This window comes from Phyllostomus discolor, chromosome 12 (assembly GCF_004126475.2).
Source record: "Phyllostomus discolor isolate MPI-MPIP mPhyDis1 chromosome 12, mPhyDis1.pri.v3, whole genome shotgun sequence".
NCBI lineage: Eukaryota > Metazoa > Chordata > Mammalia > Chiroptera > Phyllostomidae > Phyllostomus > Phyllostomus discolor.
This window is the reverse complement of record NC_040914.2, coordinates 29,807,668-29,833,783: the sequence shown is the minus strand read 5'-3', so window position 1 is coordinate 29,833,783 and position 26,116 is coordinate 29,807,668. Positions and strand designations below refer to the sequence as shown.

Genomic DNA, 26,116 nt, shown 5'->3' with positions numbered 1-26,116 from the left:
AGGTGAGTACTAAAACAAAAGACAAAAATATTAGTTAGGCTTTAGTCTCTCTTCCCCCACCTAATTTCTCTCCAGTGACATTCTTTAACAACACTGGTGGGATCTGGAGTTGTTTTCATCACACCCTCTCTTCCCATCATCGATGAGGGGAAAACCTACCTGTCAGCTGCTGAGTAACTATTTCATTAAAATGTGTCTCTTTCAATGCTGAGACAAAAAGTAAACCTGCCTTATGGACACTAAGTTACCTTCCCACACGACCATCCTTAGATAATCCCCAGGTGATGGTGTCTGGTGAGTCAGGACTTAAACAACCCTGATGTTTGAAGGGACCCCTTTCCTCTTCCTTGTTTTACTAAAGATCTGATCAGATCACTGGAGGGGAATAGGGAGGGGCCATAGGAGGAGATAGCCCAAGGCAATGGTAAACAGTCTAGGACAGGTTTGGCTGAGAAGATGAATGCCTCTAGAGTGTATGGAATTATGGGCTATATTTGAAATAAAAGAGGGGCTCTCGGGCTTTAAGTCTCTCTGTCTCTCTTTCTTTGGCTCTCTCTTTCTTAAGGATGCCTGGATGACTGTGCTACAGTTCCCTGCATTTCCCAATGGATGGTATATTAGATAGGCAGCCTGGCAGAGGGTGCAGGGTTATTATTCTTTGGGTGTTCTAGAGGGAACAAGCTCTGAGGCAGAAGCCTGTTCTTCTTCCAAAATTGTGTAGCTTTTTATCTTATGTTGATTTTTAGTTTGTAAACTAACCCTATAGAAATAAGATAATTAAAAACTAACAAGAGGAATACTAGGAGAACAAAAGATTTCCCACATTCATTACACTGATAAGGCCTTTCTGTGTTAACTCTCTGGTATGTAAGGAGGTGAAGCTTTCGGTAAAGGGATTTCCCATAATCACTGCATTCATAAAGTCTCTCTCCTGTGTGTGCTCTCTGATGAGCCCTAAAGTTGGAACCAAATGCAAAATATTTTCCATTTTCACTATATTTACAAAGCCTTTCTCCTATGTGACCTCTCTGATGTTAAATGAAGTGGGGCTTTATAAGATTTCCCACATACACCACAGTAATAAGGCCTTTTCCAGTATGAACTCTCAGATGGTAAGGAGGGCCAAGATGAGAGCTAAAACATTTCCCACATTCATTACATTCATAAGACCTGGATCCATTGTGAACACTCTCATGATAATGTAGGCCTAGATGAGATGTAAAAGATTTCCCACATTCACTACACTCGTAAGACTTTCTTCCACTATGAGCTATCTGGTGTTGAGTGAGGTATGACTCATGGCTAAAGGATTTCCAACATTCAGTGCACTCATAAGGCCTTTTTCCTGTGTATACTCTCTGGTGTAGAATGAGTATTGAACTACTGGCAAAAAGATTCCTACATTTCTCTATGCATTTTGCAATGTAGAAAGTACTAAACTATTGGTAAAATATTTTCTCCACTCACCACACTCATAAGGCCTTGCTCCAGTGTAAACTCTCATAAGCACAATGAGGTAAGATTTCGTGTAAAGGATTTCCCACATTGTGTGCATTCATAAAGACTTTCTCCAATGTGAACTATTCATTGTAAAATAAGTGCATGGCCAGCTTGGGCACCTGGTGAGGTTGAAAAGAGAGGATAATCCAGCAGGTGACCAAAGCTTCTGAGGAATAAATGGACAAGAGAAGGACATGGAGGCAAAGGTATAACTGAAGGCAAATGACATGGAGTCCTGCTGTTTATTTGCTGCTCTACATGGTGAGAATATGCAGCCCCGCATGTCAGGTCCAGAAACATCGTATCAGCCCTCTTTCTTGCTCTTGTGCACTGAGACAGTGATCAATGTAGCCATGCGTTTAGAGCACCAGGATGAGTTATTTCTTTGAGGTGTTGAGTCTGGGAGTAGAGAAGGGATGTATGTGTTTAGAGGCAATAGCAACTTACAGTTTTAGAAGAGATCCTACTAATAGAACGAAACATCTCCATTATGACAGAGCATGATCTTTGAGGGCATGGCCAGCAACTTCAGCCAGAAATGGGGGCTCCTTGGTGAGGCTCAGAGGTTGATGTACTGTGATTAGTTGTGGTATTCATGGGTAAGACCTTAACATCCCTCCTAGAAATCCTGGTCTCATCTCTGTCTTCCCTCCCTCCCCAGTCATTTCTGTCATTCCACAGCTGGATCATGGCTCTAATAACATCCACTTTCCAGCTGAGACGGCAGCGCTAAGTGGTGTGCTCTGCTCCCAGAAAAATCTCTCCCACAGCAGCCCCATCACCTACTTCAAAGAAAGAACTCGAGTGTTAGGGTGTCAGGAATCTTGCCGTCAGCTTAATGAATCTCATCTGGCTTACATTTTCCTTGGCTTGGGCACAGTGTGGGAGCTCAATGTTTCAGCTTCTGCCCCCTTCCCCTGAGACAGTCTAGTAAGCCAGGGCGAGTGGGATAGGGAAGCTGAACAAAGTGGCTGAACAATTTCCAGCTAGAGGCAGAAAGTCACTTCCTTAAGAGAAAATGTCTAGTCCCAGAAAAGCAACAAAACCAGGTGGGCAACACCAGGACCAGCTGCAATGACTAATGACCCTCTGCCATCGCACTTACCAATCAGTAAAGAGAACAACCCTTAAAAAGCAGTCCTGGAAAACTGATGAATATCTTGTGAAACCCTCCCGAGACCTGCCTAAGATGCAGGACTGCAAGAAAGAAAGCCCTCAAGACAGCTGCAGCTCATGTGGCTTATCAGTTGGTGGTGCGTCATCCTGTAAAGCAGATTCTATTCCTGGTCCAGGTGCATATGGGAGGCAACCCATCAACATTTCCTTGTCATACTGATGTTTCTCTGTCACACGTCCTTTCTCTGTCTAAAAAACAATGAAAAAATGTCCCTGGCTGAGGATAAAAAAAACAAACAAACACCCAAAACCCCTCAAGATAAAGGGCCCAGGGGGTGCTCTTTCTCTGGGGAGTAGGCATGCACCATTCCCCTCCCCCTTTTTTGTCTCCCACAAGACTTGCAGCAGCAGGTCATCCTGGACCAACACCCCATCTGGAAACTGTCTCCAAAGCCCTCCTTTCCCTGACTTCCCAGTGAGCTAAGGCAGCCAGCACAGGTTCTCCTGTTGCTTCTTTGATGCCAAACTCTTCCTTGTTTCCCTGTCCCCAGCTTTAATACCCTCATAGTACCTGGGCTCATGCTGCGAATTTTTTTGGGGGGGACACAAAGTCAAGAACCCGAACACCACTGGCTGTGTCTGGGCAGCTCTGCTCAGGATCAGATCCCCTGTATGGTAACACCTCCAGGTAGTTCCTGGTGGCTGCTAAGAATTGCAAGCACTGTCACAATTACTGTTAATATGATCAAGGGACTGTTCTGATAAGTACCTTTTTTAGGTTTCTGTAACATAGTTTTTCCTACTTTTTGTTGTGTGCTGAGCCACAAACTGATCATTTTGTTTGCTGGTCTCCTTTTCCCTCCAGTCTTGTGACTCTGAATTTTTGAACCATCTCTTTTAAAATTTAAAGATACGGCTTCCTCGGCACTGCCTACGGAGGTGGCAGCCATCTTACTCAGCACCATGGCAGCCCTCAGACCCCTTGTGAAACCCAAGATTGTCAAAAAGAGGACCAAGAAGTTCATTCGGCACCAGTCAGACTGTTATGTCAAAATTAAGCAGAACTGGCAGAAACCCAGAGGCATTGACAATAGGGTGCTCAGAAGATTCAAGGGCCAGATATTGATGCCCAACATTGGTTATGGGAGCAACAAGAAAACAAAGCACATGCTGCCCATTGGTTTTCGAAAGTTCCTGGTCCATAATGTCAAGGAGTTTGAAGTGCTGCTGATGTGCAACAAATCTTACTGTGCTGAGATTGCTCACAACGTCTCCTCAAAGAACTGCAAAGCCATTGTGGAAAGAGCAGCCCAGCTGGCCATCAGAGTCACCAATCCCAATGCCAGGCTGTGCAGTGAAGAAAATGAATAGACAGATTGTGTGCACTTAAAATTCTGCCAAAAAAAATTAAAGATACGAACAGCCTTTTTCTTTCTTTCTTTTTCTTTAAAGATTTTATGTATTTATTTTTTAGAGAGGGAAGGGAGGGAGAAAGAGAGAGAGAAACATCAATGTGCGGTTGCTGGGGGCCATGGCCTGCAACCCAGGTACGTGCCCTGACTGGCAATCAAACCTGCGATACTTTGGTTCGCAGCCTGTGCTCAATCCACTGGGCTATGCCAGCCAGGTTTTTCTTTCTTAAATGCAAACATAAAGGGAGAAAGCTCCTCCACCTCTGCAGCCCATGTGAGGGGAGGAGCCTAACTTCAGTGTTCAGCTGGCTACAACATCAAAAACCACATTCTCTCATAAGGATGTTTGCTTTTCCTCTGGATGAAGCCTAAGGTGAACAGGGTGAGCTCTGCCTGACAAATGCTGCTGTCAAGACTGGTTACTTGGGGACTAGTTGTTTTTTATTTTTTAAGTATATTTTATTGATTCTGCTGTCACAGTTTTCCCAATTTTTTCCCCCTCTTATCTCTCCTCTGCCCGAACCCCCCAACCCTCCAGCATTTCGCCTCCTTCATTCATGTCCATGGGTTGTACGTACAAGTTTTTTGGCTTCTCTGTTTCCTACACCATTCTTAACATCTCCCTGTCTATTTTATGCCTACCATTTATTTTTAATACACGCTGCACTGGGTTTTATCCGCTTAGCTATTTAGAGGGGTGAAGTTTGTCTTTGCTGTTTCTTACTGGATTGCCTGTGATGCACATCAAACGTGACTTAATAATTATTTAATAACAGTAAGTTGCTCTTCCTAGTCCCTTCATAGAGAGGATTTCTGGACTTGGAGTAGATATTGTTTGTATTTGCTCAACTATCACCACCACACACCTGATAGCAGAGACTCTACCTCAAGCACCCATCTCAGCTGATAGGGGACAGGGTGTAACAGGACAGCACAGAGAGGTTAGGAAAGCCTCCTTTCTAGGAACATCATTGACAAGGATGAGCCCTATGGGTATATTTTTTTCTGGAACCAAGAGGAGGGCAGCTCTGTTCTGTTTAAAGATAAACTGAGGTACATTAAAACTTTGACGGTTTTATTTGAGAAAACAATTGTCCAATCAGGCAACACCAAACCAGGCTCCAGGAAAGGCTTTTGTTGAGCAGAAGGAAAGTAAAGCAAGAAAATGATTGGACTGGCTACAATGTAAGGAGTTGCCTCATTTCAAAAAGCCTAGTTGACTGTGATTGGTTTTTCTTAGCTTTCAATTTCTTACCATTGAGACATCTACAAGAATTTACTCTGAATTAGATTTTCAGTTTGCTCATGCAAGCTGCATAGCATTGGACACAGCATAAATTTTTTGGAAAAAGTTAAGATATATTTTACTAGTATGGAAAACAATCCATTAAGTAAAGAAGTCATTCATGTATTTAAAATTGAGTACGATTCAAACATATATCTTTGTTGCTCATTGTCCTAGTTGTTAAGGAAAACAGCCCTGGCTGGTGTGGCTCAGTGGACTGAGCAAGGACCTATGAACCAAGGGGTCACTGGTTCAGTTCTCAGTCAGGGAACATGCCTGGGTTGTGGGCCGGGTCCCCAGTGGGGGGACGTGGGTGAGAGGCAGCCACACATTGATATTTCACTCCCTCTCTTTCTCCATCCCTTCCCTTCTGTCTAAAAATAAATAAATAAAATCTTAAAAAAAAAAAAAAAAGGAAAATGGCCCTGGCTGGTGTGGCTCAGTGGATTGAGCTCTGTCCTGCAAATCAAAAGTTCACCAATTCGATTCTAGGTCAGGGCACACGCCTGGGTTGCAGGCCAGGTCCTCAGTTGGGGGCATGTGAAAAGCAACTGATATTTTCTACTTCTCTTTCTCCCTCTTTTCCCCTCTCTCTAAAATTTAATAAAGTCTTAAAAAAGGAAAATGGTCAATGTTTGTAAAATAGGCAAAAGTTATCAATAGACATTTTCCCAGACATTACACCTAGCAAATACATATTAAAATCTACTTATCAAGAAAGCTTAAGAAAATGCAATTAAAATAATAAGATAGCACTACAAACTATGTTTAAAAGCTAAATTAAAAATAACAAAAAAAGTATTAATGACGTTGTGGAACAATGGAACTCCCATAAAGATAAGAATGCAGCCCTGGCTGGCGTAGCTCAGTGGATTGAACGTAGGCTGTGAACCAAAGTGTCGCAGGTTTGATTCCCAGTCAGGGCACGTGCCTGGGTTGCAGGCCATGGCCCCCAGCAACCGCACATTGATGTTTCTCTCTCTCTCTCTCTTTCTCCCTCCCTTCCCTCTCTAAAAATAAATAAATAAAATCTTAAAAAAAAAGATAAGAATGTAGACAAGTACAATCATGTTACATCACAATTTGTTAGTTTCGTCAAAAGTTAATACTCACCTAGTTACCTGTGACTCTGACATTACACTATATATTATTGACAACAGATAAATAAAACATATTCACAGAAAGAACTGTACACATAAGTTTATACAACCTTCATTTATTATAATAAAAAAATGGAAATACCCCAAATGTCCATAAAAGCATGAATGGATAAACCAATTGTCATATATCCAAAGACAGCAAAATATAAAGGAAACAAAAAAGTAAGTAAACATTTAATGATTCCATCATATAAATTATAACAAATACAAAATTATCTATACTAAGGGAAAGTAAATCAAGTTATTTGAAGGGCTGTGATATGCAGGGAAAGATTTAAAAAGGACAAGAGGCAAAAATCCACTGGCAGGTTAAGTCATTCCCATAACTACAATGATGCTTTCAGTTTCATATGTATTTAAAAACATCAAATATGACACTTTAAATATGCACAGTTTATTACATGTATGTTTGTTTTCCTGACTGTGCAACATGGCCTTGGGTAAGCATCATTACAGAATTCTCAAAACATTTATTTTCTTTCTTTTTTTTTTTAAATACCATGTTTTTAAAGATTTTATTTATTTATTTTTAGGGAGGGAAGGGAGAGAGAGAGAGAGAGAGAAACATCAGTGTGTGGTTGCTGGGGGTTATGGCCTGCAACCCAGGCATGTACCCTGGCTGGGAATCGAACTTGGGACACTTTGGTTCCCAGTCCGCGCTCAATCCACTGAGCTACGCCAGCCAGGGCCCAAATTCTCAAAACATTTATTTTCTATAACAAAGACTTCAGGCACACCAGATAAAAACACCTGGCCCTGGCTGGTATGGCTCAGTGGATTGAGCACCAGCCTGCAAACCAGAGTCGCCAGTTTGATTCCCAGTCAGGGCACATTCCTGGATTGTGGCCAAGTCCCCAGCTAGGAGCATGTGAGAGGCAACCTATCTATCTATCTTTCTCACATCAATGTTTCTCTCCCTCTTCCTCCCTTCCTTCCCCTGTCTAAAAATAAATAAAATCTTAAAAAAAAACAAACATGCCTGGAGATCCTAAGATTTGTGTGCACACTGATCCTGCACAGTCACTGTTACAGAAATGCTTGTGTATTTAAGAAGCACATTCCATTGTGTTGGCTAAAGTCTCCAATCCCTACAAATCCGGTGCCATTTCTGTAGCAGTTACAGTTTTCAGTAGCCCCAGTGGTCTTACAACAAGTGACCATCACCAAAGGAATCTAATTATGAGAACACATGGTTCACTGCAGGACCTAGGAAACAGGTTCCCTTTAACATACCCTGAGATTATCCCCTGTGAACAATGGGAAAATTCATGCTGCTCCAAGAAGTACTTGAGATGATCACATCTGACCCCTCCACAGGGTGATTTCTAAATCTCCTAAAATTCATAGCTTCTAGGCTTCATACAAAGACCAAAAAGCCATGCAGTCCTTCCTAGAAAGAATGTAAATTTGGCAAAAATTGGTGAGCTGTATTTTGCCATTATACCGTCCTTATGAAGAACACGAGATTGGGGATCCTCATTAAAACGTTCACCTTTCATACTTGTGGAGCCAAACTGTTTATGAAATATACCACTCACTACATAGAACTCAGAAAATAAAAGAGAACTGACACAGCAAGGAATTAAACAGTATTGTACAAACCAAAGCAAAGTGCAGCAAAGAGGTCAAGTTGGTAACTTGGAAGCTGGAAAAATTCCTGGGAGAACATGGCCCTCCAGCCAGACTCATGTGATATTCTCTGAGCCAATATAGGGTTGGATTTTTGCCCAGTGTGACTCCAAAGACCTCAGGGAAACTCCTCTTTTCCTCCAATACACGGGAGAACACAAGTCAGCACAGCAGGATGGTAATGGACACAAACTGTGGGGACTTGCCACATGGTAGTCTGAAATGACTTTGAAAACAGAAAATGGCAAAGAGTCCTGGGCAGGTTAGAAAGTGCAACATAGACACACATGATTCCCACATAACTAAACTTATGGTGAATCTCCCAACTGTGGACAACTGGATATATGAGATCAAATTCAGACAGATGGCTTCTCATGGTTTATTCGTGTCATTATACGGACAAGAAAAGTGCACATTCCCTTGCACATCTAGGGTCCAGTGTAAATTCTACACTGTATAATAAGGTGAATTCTTTAAGGATTTTCTACATTTTGTGCACTTATAAGGCCTTTCTCCTAAATGAATTATCTGGTGGTGAAAGACTGTGAAGCTATGGGTAAAGGAATTTTCACCTTTGCTACACCATAGGCCTTCATCTTGTGTAAATTATCAGATAACACACTCCAGATACAACATTTCCTACATTCCATACACTTATAAAATCATTTTGCAGTATGAAGTCTTGGGTGTTAAGAAAGGTAAAACTTATGGCTAAAAGATTTCCCACATTTTTTAACTCACGCACCTTTCTACAGTTTAGCACTGAACTGCCCAGTGTTAATTGGACTGGGAACTATCCTTAAAAGATTTCCCACATTTGCTGGACCATAAGGCCTTCATCTTGTGTGAACTCGTTGGTGTACAAGAAGGTGATGTCTCTGGATAAAGGATTTACCACACTCACTGCACACATAAGGCCTTTCACCTGTGTGAGTTCTTCGATGGCGAATGAGTGCCGAGCTCTTGGGAAAAGATTTCCCACATTCACTGCACCCATAAGGCCTTAACCCAGTGTGAATACTCTGATGATAACGGAGGCCAGAGCCAGATGAAAAAGCTTTCCCACATTCAGTACATTGGTAAGGCTTTTCTCCAGTGTGAACTCTCCAGTGTTCAATGAGGTAAGAATTTGCTCTAAAGGACTTCCCACATTCAGTGCATTCATAAGGCCTTTGGCTGGTATGAACTCTCTGATGATCACGGAGGGCATAACTAGAGGTAAAAGATTTTCCACATTCATGGCACTCATGAGGTCCTTCTCCACTGTGAACTCCCTGATGATAAAGGAGTTTCCTCCTAGTGGTAAAAGAAATTCCACATACACTGCACTCATAAGGCCTTTCTCCTGTGTGAACTCTTAGGTGTATAAGAAAGTAGCATTTTTGGATAAAGGATTTTCCACATTCACTGCACTCATAAGGCTTTTCTCCAGTATGAACTCTCTGATGATTTCTCAGGTTAAAACCAGATGCAAAAGATTTTCCACATTCATTGCACTGATACGGCCTTTCTCCTGTATGAACTCTCTGGTGTGTAAGAAGGTGATGTCTTTGGATAAAGGATTTTCCACATTCACTGCACTCATAAGGTCTTTCTCCAGTGTGAACTCTCTGATGATTACTAAGGTTGGAACCAGCTGAAAAAGATTTCCCACATTCGGTACACTGATAAGGCATTTCTCCTCTATGAACTCTCTGGTGTAAAAGAAAGTGATGTTTTTGAATAAAAGATTTCTCACACTCACTGCACTCATAGGGTCTCTCTCCTGTGTGTACTCTCTGATGATTATTGAGGTTGGAAACAGATAAAAAAGACTTCCCACATTCACTGCACTGATAAGGCCTTTCTCCAGTGTGAACTTTCTTATGATAATGAAAAGCAGAGCTAGAGGTAAAACATTTGTCACATTCACTACACTGATAAGGCCTTTCACCTGTGTGAACTCTCTGATGTTGGATGAGGTTGGACTTTTGACTATAAGATTTCCCACATTCACTGCACTTATAAGGCTTTCTTCCAGTGTGAACTCTCAGATGATAACGAAGGCCGGGGCGAGAAGTAAAACATTTCCCACATTGACTACACTCATAAGACCTGGATCCATTGTGAACACTCTCATGATAACGTAGGCCTGGACGAGAGGTAAAAGATTTCCCACATTCACTGCATTCGTAAGACTTTCTTCCACTATGAACTATCTGGTGTTGAGTAAGGTACGACTCACGGCTAAAGGATTTCCAACATTCAGTGCACTCATAAGGCCTTTTTCCTGTGTGAACTCTTTGGTGTAGAATGAGTATTGAACTACTGGTAAAGGATTTCCCACACTTACTGCACTCAAAAGGCCTTTCTCCTGTATGTACTTTCTGGTGTAAAATAAGTACTGAACTATTGGTAAAACATTTCCCACATTCACTACACTGATAAGGCCTTGTGCCAGTGTGAACTCTCATATGTACAATGAGGTAAAATTTTCGTCTAAAGGCTTTCCCGCATTGCATACACTCATAACGCCTTTCTCCAGACTGAACCGTTCGTTGTCGAATAAGGATGGATCTACGGCTGAACAACTGCACACATTCACAGCACAGGTCACGTATTTTTTTAGTATGATTTCTCCACGGATAAATAAGAACAAATTTTCGGTTAAAGGACTTCCCACATTTGCTGCACTTGTACTGTCTTGCCTGACAATAATTTCTTTGATGACGACTAAGGGTTGAGGTTAGCCTAAAAGACTTGCCACATTTGCCACATACATGAAGATTTTTACCGGTGTGAACTCTCTGGTGAACAACTAATGAGGACTGATTCCTAAATGCTTTCCCACATTCAGGGCACACAAAACACTGTCTCCTAGTGTGGATGTCCTGGTCCTGAGCATGTGTGTGTCTAGGGTTGAAGACTTTCTTACATTCTGTCCAGGTCAGAAGAGTTTTTCTCTTTTCTATAGTTTCCCCACACTGTGTGATTTTGTTGGGTTCTTCCCTGGTATGAGTCACTTGCTGCTGTAGATGTTCTGAGGTGGCCAGGATGTTCTTCCCAACTTCATCACAAATAAAGGGCTTTTCTGAAACAACGGATTTATGGCTCTTCACAAACAAGGTCCTGCCCACACTGCTTCTTAAAGGTTTCGCTCCCAGGTGCTGCTCCTGGTGTGTTTGGAGGTTTGCACTACAATTAAATTCTTTCATACATACCCCACACCTCAAAACTTTTTGGCTGTGTGGTGTTCCTTGGTGTTCAGCGAACTGGAATATGTCTCTCAAGACTGGACCACAAGTCTGACAGAAGTGAGCCTTCAGGGAAGACAGAGATGCCCTGGAGGTGTTGGCCTGTGACACTCCCACAGAAACATTCTGTTCAAAGGGGGCTTCTACATCTTCTGGTCCACAGCAGCCACCTGAACACAAATAAACACTGGTGAAGTACACGTTGACTATAGGGATGCAATGTCATCACAAATGGGTATTTGTTACATCAGGAGTAAGTCTAGGGGATGCTTTTCAATGAGGGGAGTTAACATGTGATGGAGAAGTGGTTCCTGAGCATTATCCACCTCTAAGACAAAAGAATGTAAAGTTCTTACTAAGGAAAGGACACAAGAATAAAGTATAAGACAAAGAACATATGCATGTTCTAAAATTTGTTCATTGGGTCCTGTCTGGTGTTGCTCAGTGGACTGAGTGCTGGCCTGTGAACCAAATGGTTGCTAGCTCGGTTCCCAGTCGGGGCACATGCCTGGGTTGCAGGCTGGGTCCCTGGTGGGAGGTGCACGGGAGGCTACCATACATTGATGTTTCTCTCCCTCTCCTTCTCTCTCGCTTCCCCTCTCTAAAAATAAATAAAATCTTAAAAATAAAATAAAATAAAATTTGTTTCTTGGAGGAAGGATTCCTGTAGGAACTTTTTTGCTTGTGAAATGAGGCTGTGTAGAAGAACATGTCAAACCCAGAAGAAACCAATTGCAGTAGAGTAGTTGCCATTCAAGCCAATGTAAGGATGCATGCTAATCCCATGACATGTGTGGACCAACAGCACAGAGCAATAGAGGAAGAGATGAGAGAGATGTGTGAGATATGAAGTCCAAAGAGGAGGAGATTCTCCATGGCCTACAAGTCAGGGTAAATGTAACAAAGTTACAAAATTTAGCAAAGTGGCAATATTAAGGAAAGAAAATTAGAAGCGGAGTGTAGCCCTGACTGGTGTGGCTCAGTTGGGTGTCATTTTGCAAAGAGAAAAGGTCAGGGGTTCTATTCTCAGTCAGGGTATACACCTGGCATTGTGGGTCTGATCTCCATTGTGGTGTGTGTAAGAGGTAACCAACCAATTTTTTTTCGCACACTGCTGTTTCTCTCTGTTTCTTTCTCTCTCCCTTCCTCCCTCTCTAAAATTAAATAAATAAAATCTTTAAAAAATAAAAAAAAATGTGGTTCAGCACTGGCAATGACAACAAAACATGGGTTAAATGAAAACAGTCCTGGTTTGATCAAAACAGTGTTGAGCCCTGGCTGGTGTGGCTCAGTGGATTGAGTACTGGCCTGTGACCCAAAGGATCACTGGTTTGATTCCCAGTCAGGGCACATGCCTGGGTTGCAGGCCAGGTCCCTAGTGGGGGGCACCTGCGAGGCAACCACACACTGATGTTTCTCTCCCTCTTTTTCTCCCACCCTTCCCCTCTGTCTAAAAATAAATAAATAAAATCTTAAAAAAAAAAAGTGTTGACATCACACCCCACCCAGTCTCAACATGACCAAATGCCTGTGAGTTCACCTTGCAGCCTCAGCTATTGAGAAATGCTACAATATACAATATTTGCCATCCTTGACCTCAGCTGTCAAGAGCCAAAACTGCCACACATGGGCAGTCCAATGACCTCACAACCAACCCAAAGTGAAGACTTTATACACCAAAAAAACCCTGTAATGGAAGGAAAGGGTGACTGATCCATCAAATTCGGAGACATCAAAAGTTCATAAGGAACACACAGAAAAAGCAAAGAATCATGGCAGCACCAAAGGAGCATAGCAAGTGTCCAGCAAGTAAAGGCAACAAAGTCTGGACAAAGAATTCAAAATAGCCCTGGCTGGGTAGCTCAGTTAGTTAGTGTGTAGTCCTGGTATGTCAAGGTTGTGGGTTTGATTCCTAGTCAGGGCACATACAAATAATAAACTAATAAATGCATGAAAAAATTGAGCAACAAATCATTGTTTCTCAATCGAATCAATAATAAAAAAGAATTCAAAATAACTTTTTACAGAAGCTTAGACAGCTCCAACAGAACACAGAGAAAACTCAGGGGAATCAGGAAAAGGCATAAATACATCAACTTCAGAGAAAACCTTCTTTAAAATTCAGTTTTTCCCATTATTATTTATCCCCACTATACCCTCTTCCACCTCCACCCACCCACCCGAGAAAGAAACTTTAAAAAATAAATGAGTTAAATAGAAATTCTGGCCCTGGCTGGTGTGGCTCCGTGGATTGAGCACTGGCCCGTGAACAGAAGGTCACAGGTTTAATTCCCAGTCAGGACATATGCCTGTGCCCATCAGGGCAGCTCCCTGGATGGCAGCTGATTGTAACAGGAGTAACTACCAAAAAAATATTTTTTAAAAAAGAGAAAGAAATGGTGGAGGGGTTAGTTGGGGGTGGAAGAGAGAATAAGGGTTAAATGGTAAAGGAAAAAATAAAATAAAATAAAAATTAAGAAAGCAATCACATTAATGAATATCAAAAACAGTAAATACATACACATAAATATAACCTAGGAGGTGAAAGATCTAGACACTGAAACCTATAAGACATTAATGGAAAAAAAAAATCCCTGAAGACACAAACAAATGGAAAGATATCTTATGTTCATGGATTGGAAAAATTAAGATTGTTAAAATGTCCATACTACCAAATACAATGTACAGATCCAATGCAATACCTATTAAAATTCCAATGGAATTTTTTGTGTAAATAGAAAAGGAGTCCTAAAATTCACATGGAACCACAAATGGCTTCAATAGACAAAGCAATCTTTTTTAAAAAGATTTTATTTATTTATTTTTAGAGAGAGAGGAAGGGAGAGAGAAAGAGAGGGAGAGAAGCATCAATGTGTGGTTGCCTCTTATGAGCACCACCTGGAACCTGGCCTACAACCCAGGCATATGCTCTGGCTGGTAATCAACAGGTGACCCTTTGGTTCACAGGCTGGCACTCAATCCACTGAACCACACTAGCCAGGCCATCAATCTTGAGTAAGATCAAAACTAAAAGTACCACACTTCCTAATTTCAAACTATATTATGAAGCTACACTAATCAAAAAAGTATGATACTGACATAAAAGCAGACATAAGAGAGATGGATTAGAATCAAGAACTCATTAAAGATCCCATGTATAGCCCTGGCTGGTGTGGCTCAGTGGATTGAGTGCAGGCCTGTGAACTAAAAACTTGCTGGTACATTCCAGGTTGGAACACATGCTTGGACTGCCAAGCATGTGTTCCAACCAGTTTGGGTTGTGCAAGACGCAACTGATCACTGTATCTCTAGCACATTGATGTTTCTCTCCCTCTCTTTCTCCCTCCCTTCCCCTATTTCTAAAAATAAATTAATAAAATCTCAAAAAAAATCCTATGTGTATATATATATATATATATATATGGTCAACTGATCTTTAACAAAGGCAGAAAGAACACACAATGAGGACAAATAGTCTTTTTCAATAGTGCCGGGAAAACCGCATACCTACATGTGAAAATATAAAATTGGATCCCTATCTTTCACCACTAACAATGAACTCAAAATGGATTAGTTAAATATAAGACATGAAAATGTTAAGTGGCTATTAGGTAAGTTTTAATATAAAGTTGCACTTCCTCAAAAATAAGCAGGAGCCCTGGCTGGTGTGGCTCAGTGGATTGAGTGCCATCCTGCAAACTGAAGGGTTTGCAGTCAGATTCCCAGTCAGGGCACAGGCCTGGGTTGCAGGCCAGGTCCCCAGTTGAGGGCATGTGAGAGGCAGTCCATCAATGTACCTATCACATACTGATGTTTCTCTTCCTCTCTTTCTCTCTCCTTTCCCCTCTCTCTAAAAGTAAATAAATAAAATCTGAAAAAAAAAAGCAGGAAAATGTAAATCCAAACCACAATGAGATATTACCTCATACATACTAGGAAGGCTATTATTAGAAAGACAAGAGGTGTTAGCAAACATGTAGAGAGAAGGAAACACTTGTACAGTGTTGGTGGGAATGTAAATTCATAAAGGCATTATGAAAACCATGGAAATATCTCAAAAAATGCAAAGTACAAATACCTTTTCAGCCAGCAATCCTACTTCTTTTTCAAAAGATATTATTTCTTTAAAAATTAAAATATAATTTAAAATGTAAAACATGGTGATTAGAGTTAATAATACTCTATTGTACACTTAAAAGTTAGTAGATGGGTGGGCTGGAATGGGAGTAAAAGGGAGAAACTGTACTTGAACAATGATTAAAATAAATTAAAAAAAAAGTTAGTAGAAAAGTATGTCTTAAGTGCTATTACCCCCCACCCCAAAATGATTATATTGGGTGAGGGAAATGTTCACTGACTTGATTATGGCAATTATTTCACAATATTTACATATATCCATCATCACATCATACACTTTGAATACACACCATTTTACAGATCAGCAATGCTGAAAACAAAACAGACAAAAGATCTAAACAAAACTCTACAAACTATGCAAAAGAGTCTTAAAAACAGCCCATGGTAAATAGTAATGGTGACAATGCTCCCAATTTCTGGCATAGGGAGGCTCTAGGAAATGTCAGCTAAAGGAAGGGATCAAAACAATTACTATGGCTGTGGACACAGTGACTGGCCCAAGGGGTGGGCAAGCATAGTAGAATGCACAGGGTCACCGTAATCCGTCCGAATGAGAAGAGGGTATTGCAGCAGGTATTGGGACTGCGGCCCAGAGAAGATGGCAGTGCAACACCCAGCCCCAGAAACACAACAGGCTGGAGAAGGAAGTGGGCCCTGTGGTCTACATGTGAGAAGGACAGAGCACCCTCTGGGGTGAGGAGAGTAAGGCAGAACAGAGACCAGTCCACATTACTGATGAAACTGTACAAGTCTTACCCAGTGAGGATATAAGTGCAAAGTTCTCCAGCATCACATCAAAGTACAGACGTCTCTGAGCCTCATCAAGGAGCCTCCATTCCTCCCAGGAGAAGTGCACGGCAACATCAGCAAAGGTCACTCTGGCCTGTCAAGATACGGACAGAGGAAACCACAAACTTTGTCTTTCTGAGAACCTCACAGTCCATCACCTCACACATCTTCCCCCAGCTCATCCTCCTCCAGGGTTCCCGCAGCAGAAGAGATGCCAGGCCCTGGAGACTGGGATGCCTGTTCACTTCTCAGGGGAAACGTAATGACTGTGTGCAGCCCTCAGTAACAGGGGACACGTGGACCTCATCCAAGCTGTGGGCCATACCCGCAGGGCTCCAACCCTCCTGCAGAGCAATTCCCCCCAGGGGTCTCCCAGACTGTACCTACTGGACTCAGCAAAAATGGGCTCCTGCTTCACCTGGTTCCACCCCCCAAGGCCTTGGGGCCATCAGCTCACATGACCTACACGTGCGCACAACACTGTTTCGCTACCTTCTAACACCTTCGGTTCCCACAGTTCCACCCCCACAGCTCTGTGACTGCCCTGCCCTGCTTCACAGGAAACTCTCTCCACTCACCCGGTGGGCGACCCACGGCACCCAGAGTGCTCGAGAGACTCAAACAACAGCACAGCGCCATCCTGTGACGGGTCCCACAGCCGGGGAAAGCCCAATGAGGAGCTGCAGTCCTCCCTGCCGATCTCTTCACTTCATTATTAGGCACCCAGAAGAGCATGTAAATTTCAGACACGAATAAGCCCGGTCCCCTCTGCACTGTACTTGCTGTCCCCTCAGTAGCCACAACCCTCCTGTTTCCACTCAGCCTTCATCGCAATCCCGGACTCCCGGGCCTGGGGTGCAGGATGTGACAGGAGCCCCGCACCCGGGCTGCAGAGCTCAGTGGGGTGAGAGTGGGGAGGACCCGAGGGACCCGCACTCACCTCTGTCGGGCGCTGCAGCGCGGACGCTGCCATCGGACTAGAGAGCAGACCGGCGCGAGCGGGGCGTGCCGGGCGCGTGCAGACTGCAAGGAGGGAGCGGTGGCAGAGGCGGGAGAGGTGAGGGGTCCCTGGATAAAGTGGTCCTGGTATCGGCCGTGGCACGGGTCATCCGGGCGGCATAGCCCAGCCTCACGGCCGTGTCTGTGCGGTGTGAAAGCAACGACGCCTTTGCGCCTACTAGTTTGGTCAGGTCAGTCCCCACCGTTGCAGGGGAGCTGAAAAAATGCCCGCCACGAGGAAGACGCCTCAAGTCCCGCCCCAAGTGGATGAGATATCAAGGAAAAACTTTCATCCTGGTGTGCCATTGGCTCAACTCCGCCCCAGGTTTTCTGGGTAAGGTAGTTCCCAGGTCTCTAGAGGCCGCAAGAAAGGAGTTTTCCATCCTGGTCTACTAAAAGGTTTGCTATGCAAGGAATTTAGCAAAAGGGACGTTCCCACTCCCTGGGGCAAAATGAATGTCTGCAGCAACAGACATCATTTATTTTTCCGTGAAGCTCAGCCTGCCCCCAGAAGATAAAAATATTTTAGATGCTCTCAAATCTCCTGATGCAAAAGGGAATATCCTTCTACAGAGTCATTCATACATAAAGTAGTACAGGCATAGTTGGACACGTAGTCATTGCTCTGAAAGTGTCTGTAATCTGAGGTGGATATTTGTTATTTTGTTGTGTTATGATTGGCCAAGAACAAGAGAAATGACTCCATACAGAGTCATGGCTCTGAAGACAAAAGACGGATAGTCTGAATTAGGTGAACAAGATTAAGTTTGTACAAGGGAGAAAAGAAAAGGTTCTATGGAAAGAGATATTCCAGGTTGATTGGGTCATAAATTCCTACCTGAGCAGGGCATGTGGATAGTCCAACCCTAGGACTAAAACTGTTTAGTGAAAGGTTTTAGGGCAGCCCTGTCCCTTGTTCTTGTGCATCTAGATTTAACACACCTTTGAAATACCAGCAATAATAGCCCTTGAAGGGAGCATTAACCCTCAAGAGAGCACATAATGTTGTTAAGTATCCAGTAATCCAATCCTCACTTTGCTTTCCTAAATGTCATGTAATTTTGTTTATATTTCCTCTGTAATTCAACGGCATAAAAATTGCAAAACTGTTATTCTCAGGAGCAGTTGAGATCTTGCTCCTAGGCATACATCATAATTTTGGTTCAAATATTTTCTTATCAAAATTCTCTACAGCTTTGGACTTTTCTTATGTTGACGAGCTCTACCTCTGGTTCCCATAGAAAACCTCTCTTGCTTGTAGAGTCCTGCCCCATTGAGGAACACTTTTATCCACATAATATTTCTTACTCCATAATATAAGATACACAGTTGTTCCTCAGTTTCCATCAGGGCCCTGCAGACACCAAAATCTGTAGATGATCAAGTCCCTTATATAAAATGGCATAGTCTTTGCATATAGTGTACATATATCCTCCTGTTGAATTTAAATAATCTCTAGATTAATTGTAATACACAATGCAATATAATGTTATGTAAATAGTAGTTAAATTGTATTTTTAGGGAATAACGGCAGGAAAAGTATCTGTTCATGTTCAGTACACACACAAACATGCAACCATCATAGCTCTAACTACATAGAACATCAAGAAGAGAATAACATTTATTTTAGAATATTTTCCATCCAAGAATAGTTGAATCCAAGGATGCAAAACCCATGAATAATGAGGGCTGACTACATTCAATCTTTTCTTAATATTTTATTTATTTATTTTTAGAGAGAGGGGAAGGGAAGGAGAAAGAGAGGGAGAGAGGCATTGATGTGGATAGATACACAGATCAGTTGCCTCTCGCACACCCCCAATTGGCAACCTGGGCCAAAACCCAGGAGTGTGCCCTGACTTGGAATCAAACTGGTAACCTTTCACCGGCTAGCACCCAGTCCACTGAGCCACACCAACCAGGGATCAACATTTTTAAAGCTTTTATTTCCTTTTAGAGAAAAGGGAAGGGAGGGAGAAAGACAGGGAGAGAAACATCAATCAGTTGCTTCTCACATTCCCCCAACTAGGGACCTGGCCCACAACCCAGACATGTGTCCTGACAGGGGATCTAACCAGTGACATTTTGATTCACAGACCAACACTCAACCCACTGAGGCACACCAGCCAGGGCTGTACTCAATTTTTTTTTTTTCATGAACAGATATCTTCTTTAAATGGAGAACAAGGTAACTAATGCTATTTTGGTATGGGTCAGCTGATGCAAGTTTCACAGTCACAGCAAGTGTGCAAATGGAGTAATCTGAACACTGAGATAAAGAGGGCATTCTTAAACCCATGATCTCATATCCTTGTTTGTGCTTATCATTTTCCATAAATTGCAGGTGCAGTTCTTCATGGGGAATTGGGTAAAACCCAAAAAGCAAAGCAGTTTTGAACACAAAATTTCAGAAACTTAGTAACGTGTTTCTGTAGTTATTCAAAGATAGTGGCACAAATAATTCTGAGGAAATATCAGAGGTTGTTGAAGAAAGTTAATACCTCAGAGATTTTTTGGTTATTTTTTCCTTGAAAACATTAAGTAATACCAGCACAAACACAAATATAAAGACAAAGTATGTGGCTATACAGTAAATTACAATGTGATATAAAGAAGTCCAGCCCTGGCTGGCGTAGCTCAGTGGATTGAGCACGGGCTGGGAACCAAAGTGTCCCAGGTTCGATTCCCAGCCAGGGTACATGCCTGGGTTGCAGGCCATAACCCCCAGCAACTGCACATTGATGTTTCTCTCTCTCTCTCTATCTTCCTCCCTTCCCTCTCTAAAAATAAATAAATAAAATCTTTAAAAAAAAAAAAAAAGAAGTCCAAAGAGGACTTCTGGCCAAGATGGACAAGTAGGTAGACACACTGTGCCTCCTCACACAACCAAAATAAGGACAACGACAATTTAAAAACAAAAAACAACCAGTACCAACAGAAAACTGAACTGTATGGAAGTCTGACAACCAAGGAGTTAAACTAGACATATTCATCCAGACTAGTAGGAGCAGCGGAGTCAGGGGCTGGAGAGGGGTCTCAGCAAAGCGGTGGCTGGCGGACCCATCCAGGCAGCAGATTGTGGAGGGCGTGGTACACAAGGCGGCTGGCAGACCAGGCGGGGTCCCACATTTGCACACAGATAAACCAGGCGAAACTGGGGAGTGAGACAGACCACACAACCCAGGGTCCCAGCGTGGGGAAATAGAGCCTGAAACACTGATTAAAAACACCTGTTGGTGGTGGGGTGCCAGAAGAGACTCCCAGCCTCACAGGAGAGTTCGTTGGAGAGACACACAGGGTCATAGAACGTACACAACACACCCACCCGGGAATCAGCACCAGAAGGGCCCAATTTGTTTGTGGGAAGCGGGGGAAGTGACTGAAATTGGCAGAGAGAATAGCAAGCACCGTTATTTCTTCTCAAACCCCTGCCCCACATACAGTGTCACAACACAGTGAGCGGGTTACCCTGCCACGGGGAACACCTAAGGCTCCACCCCTCACTACATACAGGTCAACTGAGACAAAAAAAAAAAAAAAGATACAAATGAAAGAACAGGTCAAAGCTCCAGAACAACTACAACTAAGCGATGAAGAGATAGCCAACCTATCAGATGCACAGTTCAAAACACTGGTGATCAGGGTGCTCACAGAATTGGTTGAATTTGCTTGCAAATTAGATGAAAAAATGAAGGCTACGCTAAGTGAAATAAGGAAAATGTACAGGGAACCTATAGTGATGGGAAGGAAACTGGAACTCAAATCAATGGAGTGGACCAGGAGGAAGAAAGAAACATCCAATCAGAAAAGAATGAAGACTCAAGAATTAAAAAAAAAAAAAATGAGCAGAGACTTAGGAACCTCCAGGACATCTTTAAACATTTCAACATCTGAATTATAGGGATACCAGAAAGAGAAGAGGAAGAGCAACAAGTGGAAAACTATCTAAACAAATAATAAAGGAGAACTTCCCCAATCTGGCAAAGGAAATAGACTTCCAGGAAGTCCAGGAAGCTCATAGAATCCCAAAGAAGTTGGACCCAAGAAGGAACACACCAAGGCACATCATAATTACATTAGCCAAGATGAAAGACAAGGAGAGAATCTTGAAAGCAGCAAGGGAAAAGGAAACAGTTACCTACAAAGAAGTTCCCATCAGACTGTCAGCTGATTTTTCAAAAGAGGCCTTACAGGCAAGAAGGGGCTAGAAAGAAATATTCCAACTCATGAAAGGCAGGACCTACATCCAAGATTTCTCTATCCAGCAAGCTTTCATTTAGAATGGAAGGGAAGATAAAGTGCTTCTCAGATAAGGTTAAGTTAAAGAGTTCACCATCACCAAGCCCTTATTATATGAAATGTTAAAGGGACTTATGTAAGAAAAAGAAGATAAAAAACATGTGCAGTAAAATGACAGCAAGCTCACATTTATTAACAACCACACCTAAAACAAAAACAAAAGCAAACTAAGCAAACAACTAGAACAGGAACAGACCCAAAGAAATGGAGATCACATGGAGGGTTAGCAAACAGGGCAATCAGAGGAGGAGAGAAGGGGAAAGGGCACAGAGAATAAGTAGCATAGATGGTAGGCAGAAAATAGACAGGGGAAGGTAAGAATAATATGGGAAATGTAGAAGCTAAAGAACTTATAAGTATGACACATGGACATGAACTAAAGGGGGGGAATGTGGGTGGGAGCGGGGGTGCAGGGTAGAGGGGAGTGAAGGGGGAAAATGGGACAACTGTAATAACATAATCAATAAAATATATTTTAAAAAAGAAGTCTAAAGACTCATCTAAATATGATCTATGTCAGATATGAGTGAGACTCAAGGTCCTATTTATTCTGAGACAAACTTCCTTTCCTGCTATGAACCTGTGAAAGTAGAAGTTATGTGCTTCCAAAAGACAATGGTGAAATAGAAGTAGGATACACATTTCCATTTCAAACAAAGGAAATGAGAAATAAAAGATGCTATATCCAAAGCAAGTTCAAAACTTTGAGCAAGTGCAAACTTCATGAGATCATATGACTCACGAATATCTTAAGCTTGAAGCTATGCCTTTCAGATCCTCTGGGACAGTGGTCCTGTCTGTCTCTGCAGCAGCAGTGGACAAGAGTCCTGCTCCCAGGGATTGGCCTTGTGTGAATCCCACACCCAGGGCTCTGTACAGATGCTCTGGGTGGTTCCATTCACAAGATATTCAGGTGAGTTGGTGGTGTGATCCACTGTGGTGGAGGGAAAAAGGTAAATGGATTTTATATCAGTTTTAAAATACGGCAGCCGGATTTTCTGACTCAGATGGTGAGAGAGGAATGAAGCATCGAGAATGACTCCAAGATTTCTGGTATTAGCTACTGGAAGGATGGAAGCTCTGTCACTGAGATGGGTGGCCCACAGCGGGAGTACATTTCACTGGCATTATCAGCAGTTGTCTTTTTGGTCATGTTCAGTGTGTGAGATATTTGAGAGAACAAAGGACTGCAACAATTCAGTGGACAGCTAGACCCACAGGCCTGGTACTGTGGGAGGGCTTTGGATGGACCCATGTACAAGAGGTGCTGGACAGTGTGTGGAGCAGGGGAGCTCTTCGTAGTATTATTAGGAGGAAATCTGGACATGATGGTAATGCTAATAGTCCATCAGGAAGGGAGGGTGGGTGCCGCAAGTGCATGTCTGGCTTGGGCACCTGGTTGGGGTTGGGAACAGAATAATCTGGCAGGTGGCCAAGTCTTCTGAGGACTAAATGGAGGTGGGAACAGAGGGGTCACTGAAGCAAAATGATGTGGAAGCATGTTGTTTGTTTTACTGTTTTATATGGTAAGAGAATATGTGGCCTGACATGTCAAGTCCAGGAGGCAAAATAGGCATCTGCCCACTATCCTGCTCTTGTTGTGCCCTGAGATGGTGATCAATGTGGCCCCAGAGGGGGGACTGGGACCTGTTGTCTTCTTTAAGGCTGGGAGATTGAGAGTTGTTGACCAGAGGATGGATATCTGTATGTTTATGTGTGTGTCTGTGGGAGGGGCGTGTATCAACTTATGGTTTTAGAAGAGATCTACTATAGAATGAACCACCTACATTATGACAGAGCATGATCTTTGAGGACATAGCCAATAACTTCCACCAGAAATGAGGGCTCCTCAGTGAGCCTCAGAGTTTCAGTACTGTGATTAGATGCTGGAGAATTCTGTACTTATGGTATCCATGGGTAAGACCCTCACATCCCTCTAGAATCCTGGGCTCAGGATTCCTGTCTTCCTTCCCTCCCCAGGTCATTTCTAATCATTCACACAGCTGGACACGGCTCTAGTAATATCCACTTTCTAGCATTCGTGCTGAGGACACCAGTGCTGAGTGGTGTGCTCTGCTCCCAGAAAATTTCTCCCACAGCACCTCATCATCACCTACTTCAAAGAAAGAAAAGACTTGAGTGTAGGGTGTCAGAATCTTGTGGTCAGCTTAATGCATCTCACCTGGCCTACATTTTCCTTGGCTTGGGCACAGTGTGGGAGCTCAGTGTTTCAGGTTCTGCCTCCTTTCTCCAGGTATTTCCTGGTGGCTGCCTCTGCTAAGAATTGCAGGCATTGCCATGATCACTATCAATGTGAACCATAGATTGTTTTTTATTTGAGGAAACAATTGTCCAATCAGGCAGCATCAAACCAGACGAGGGGAAAGGCTTTTGTTTAGCAGAAGGAAAGTAAAGGATGAAAATGATTGGCTCATATAGGTTAAGGAGTTGCCTCATTTGAAAAAGTCTACTTGGCTGTCTGTGACCAGTCATTCTCAATTTCTTAACCATAGAGACATTTATAAGAATTTACTCTGAATTAGATTTTCAGTTTGCCCATGCAGGCTAGATGGCATTGGACCCACCTCAGCCTAATGGCCTCCTTCTTTAACCACGTTTCCAAGCCAAAGAAGCAGGTTGCTAGATGGCTTCAGTGTCTGGAGCTCTCACAGAGCTCCCAGGCAGTGGAGGTCCTCAAGCCCTTGTCACCATTAGCCAGCTTGGCTCATTACAGATACTCTGAGGGTGTCCACTAGGAAGCATAGCTCTGATGCTCCTCCGGGTGTGCACACCTGCAGCCCCATGGACTGGAGCAGGAGGAAAGCAGCCTGGCCTTCCCTAGGAATCTTCTCAGGGTTTCACCTCTGCACAGACCTGTCCATTAGCACCTAGGGGCTCATTACAAATGTGGTTTGTCAGCCCCAAACCCAAACCTACCCACTCACTTTGGGGGCAGTGTGCAAGAATCAGTATTTTGAGACACCTTCAGGTGATGTTGATGCAGAATAAGGGGAATTCCATTTTGCTGTGGGGCTGTGGACAGGGCACCTGATATTTATGTGACTTATATGAGTCTCTTTTACAGCTGCAAAATTTCACAACTGAGGTTGCAGAAGTTTAGTAGGGCATGTTATTTTAATTTAAAAATGCATAGAATGTCCAAACTTCTATTGTTTATTAATGGATTACTACCTCCTTATAAACATCGAAAGTGAAAAGCATCACCAATTGTTGTATATCCTGGAGAAAAACAGTTTTAAAGATAGTGTCCACTCAGCTTTCTGCAAATACAGATTGCTGAATGTGGGGGTTTTAAAACTTGTTCCTATATTGTATTTCTTAGTACAATAAAGTGACGTTTTATCAATCTGCACTGAGATTTTCTCCATTAACAATATATTTTGGAAAACTGAATTGTTGAACATTTGGAGTGTGACTTTTGCCCATCCCAATGTGATCTGCGCTATGCTTCATGTAAAAAAGAGTGGTGAGGGTGGGGCTGGGCGGAGGGCAAAGGGGGAATAATTAGGACAACTGTAGTAGAATAACAATAAAGTATTTTTTAAAAAGTAAGTGTTGAGAGCCCTGACTGGTGTGGCTCAGTGAACTGAGCTCTGGCCTGCAAACTGAAAGATCGCTGATTTGATTCTCACAGGGCACATGCCTGGGTTGCAGGTGGGTCCCTGGTTGGGAGAATGGAAGGAGAAGCAACCATCAGTGTTTCTCTCTTTTTCTCCCTGCTTCTTAGACTCCAAAGAAGCAAAAACTCAGGGAGGACTATTCTTCCTGAATCACTTCTGTGAGGGAGCAACTCCCTTTAGGTGTTCTCTGGGTCTCCCAGGGGACACCACCCTTGTGTCACAGAAACAGTGGATCTCTGGATTTTCACTGTTGTGTCCCAGCATTCACCACCCTAAGCACCACCTAGCTGGGTCTCTTCCTCATTGTCCCCTTGAAGATGTGATCTCAGATAAGATGTGGCACTGTGACTTGAAGTATCTGCATCCATAGGAAAAAAGGGACTCACCCTCAGGGATGAGAAAGCAGGTGCCCTCAGAGATGAGAAAGCAGGGCGAGCTTGGTGTGGACCAAGCTGACATTGGGTGCCCAGAAATTCATTTGTCAGCTGCTCCAGGGCCTGTCCTCCTCAGAGGCCTCACTGGGGATAGGAGAGACCAGCAATGACCCCAGTGATCAGAGTGTCTTTCTGGGATCAGGGCATCTGGAAAAGTGACCCAGGGCGGTGTGGTGAAATGCATGGAAGGTAAAACCTATTGGAGATCGACCAACAATTACAGAAAGGGGAAAGAGGAAAAATGCCTGGAGTATCCAGAAGATGAAAACTCCTTAGAAGGTATGGGTGGGACCTTGGCTGGTATGGCTTAGTTGGTTGGACTTTCATAGCCGAAAGGTGGAGGGTTTGATTCCCAGTAAGGTCATATTCCTGGGTTGTTGGTTAGGTTCCATCTTGACACGTATAATCCTGTCCAGGTGCATATGGAGGGCAGCCAATAGGTGCTTTTTTCTTGCATTGATATTTCTCTGTCTTCCTGCAAC

The 26,116-nt window shown here is 43.0% G+C and overlaps 3 protein-coding genes across 5 annotated transcripts in view; 2 read left to right on the top strand and 1 right to left on the bottom strand.

The window, feature by feature from the left end:
* Nucleotides 1-26,116, top strand: part of LOC114511072 (zinc finger protein 530-like) — a 568,693-nt gene that overhangs the window by 390,726 nt on the left and 151,851 nt on the right. The gene's annotated exons all lie outside the window — the stretch shown is intronic.
* LOC114511428 (60S ribosomal protein L32-like) lies at nucleotides 3,550-4,000 on the top strand. The gene has a single exon (XM_036013496.1). It carries the CDS (start codon nucleotides 3,580-3,582, stop codon nucleotides 3,985-3,987), a length of 408 nt encoding a protein of 135 aa, XP_035869389.1. The 5' UTR covers nucleotides 3,550-3,579; the 3' UTR covers nucleotides 3,988-4,000.
* LOC114511427 (zinc finger protein 345-like) lies at nucleotides 7,392-17,770 on the bottom strand. The gene is made up of 2 exons (XM_036013383.1): nucleotides 16,229-17,770; nucleotides 7,392-11,505 (listed from the first exon to the last, which is right to left on the bottom strand). The coding sequence occupies exons 1-2, from the start codon at nucleotides 16,260-16,262 to the stop codon at nucleotides 8,939-8,941; spliced, it is 2,601 nt and encodes an 866-aa protein (XP_035869276.1). The 5' UTR covers nucleotides 16,263-17,770; the 3' UTR covers nucleotides 7,392-8,938.

Excerpts from the sequence above, each read along its gene's own strand:
- LOC114511427 (XM_036013383.1), bottom strand. The coding sequence starts at position 16,262 with ATGCTGGAGAACTTTGCACTTATATCCTCACTGG. Across the intron at positions 11,506-16,228 it reads TGCACTTATATCCTCACTGG|GTGGCTGCTGTGGACCAGAA; the intron begins GTAAGACTTGTA and ends ATTTGTGTTCAG.
- LOC114511428 (XM_036013496.1), top strand. The coding sequence starts at position 3,580 with ATGGCAGCCCTCAGACCCCTTGTGAAACCCAAGATTGTCAAAAAGAGG.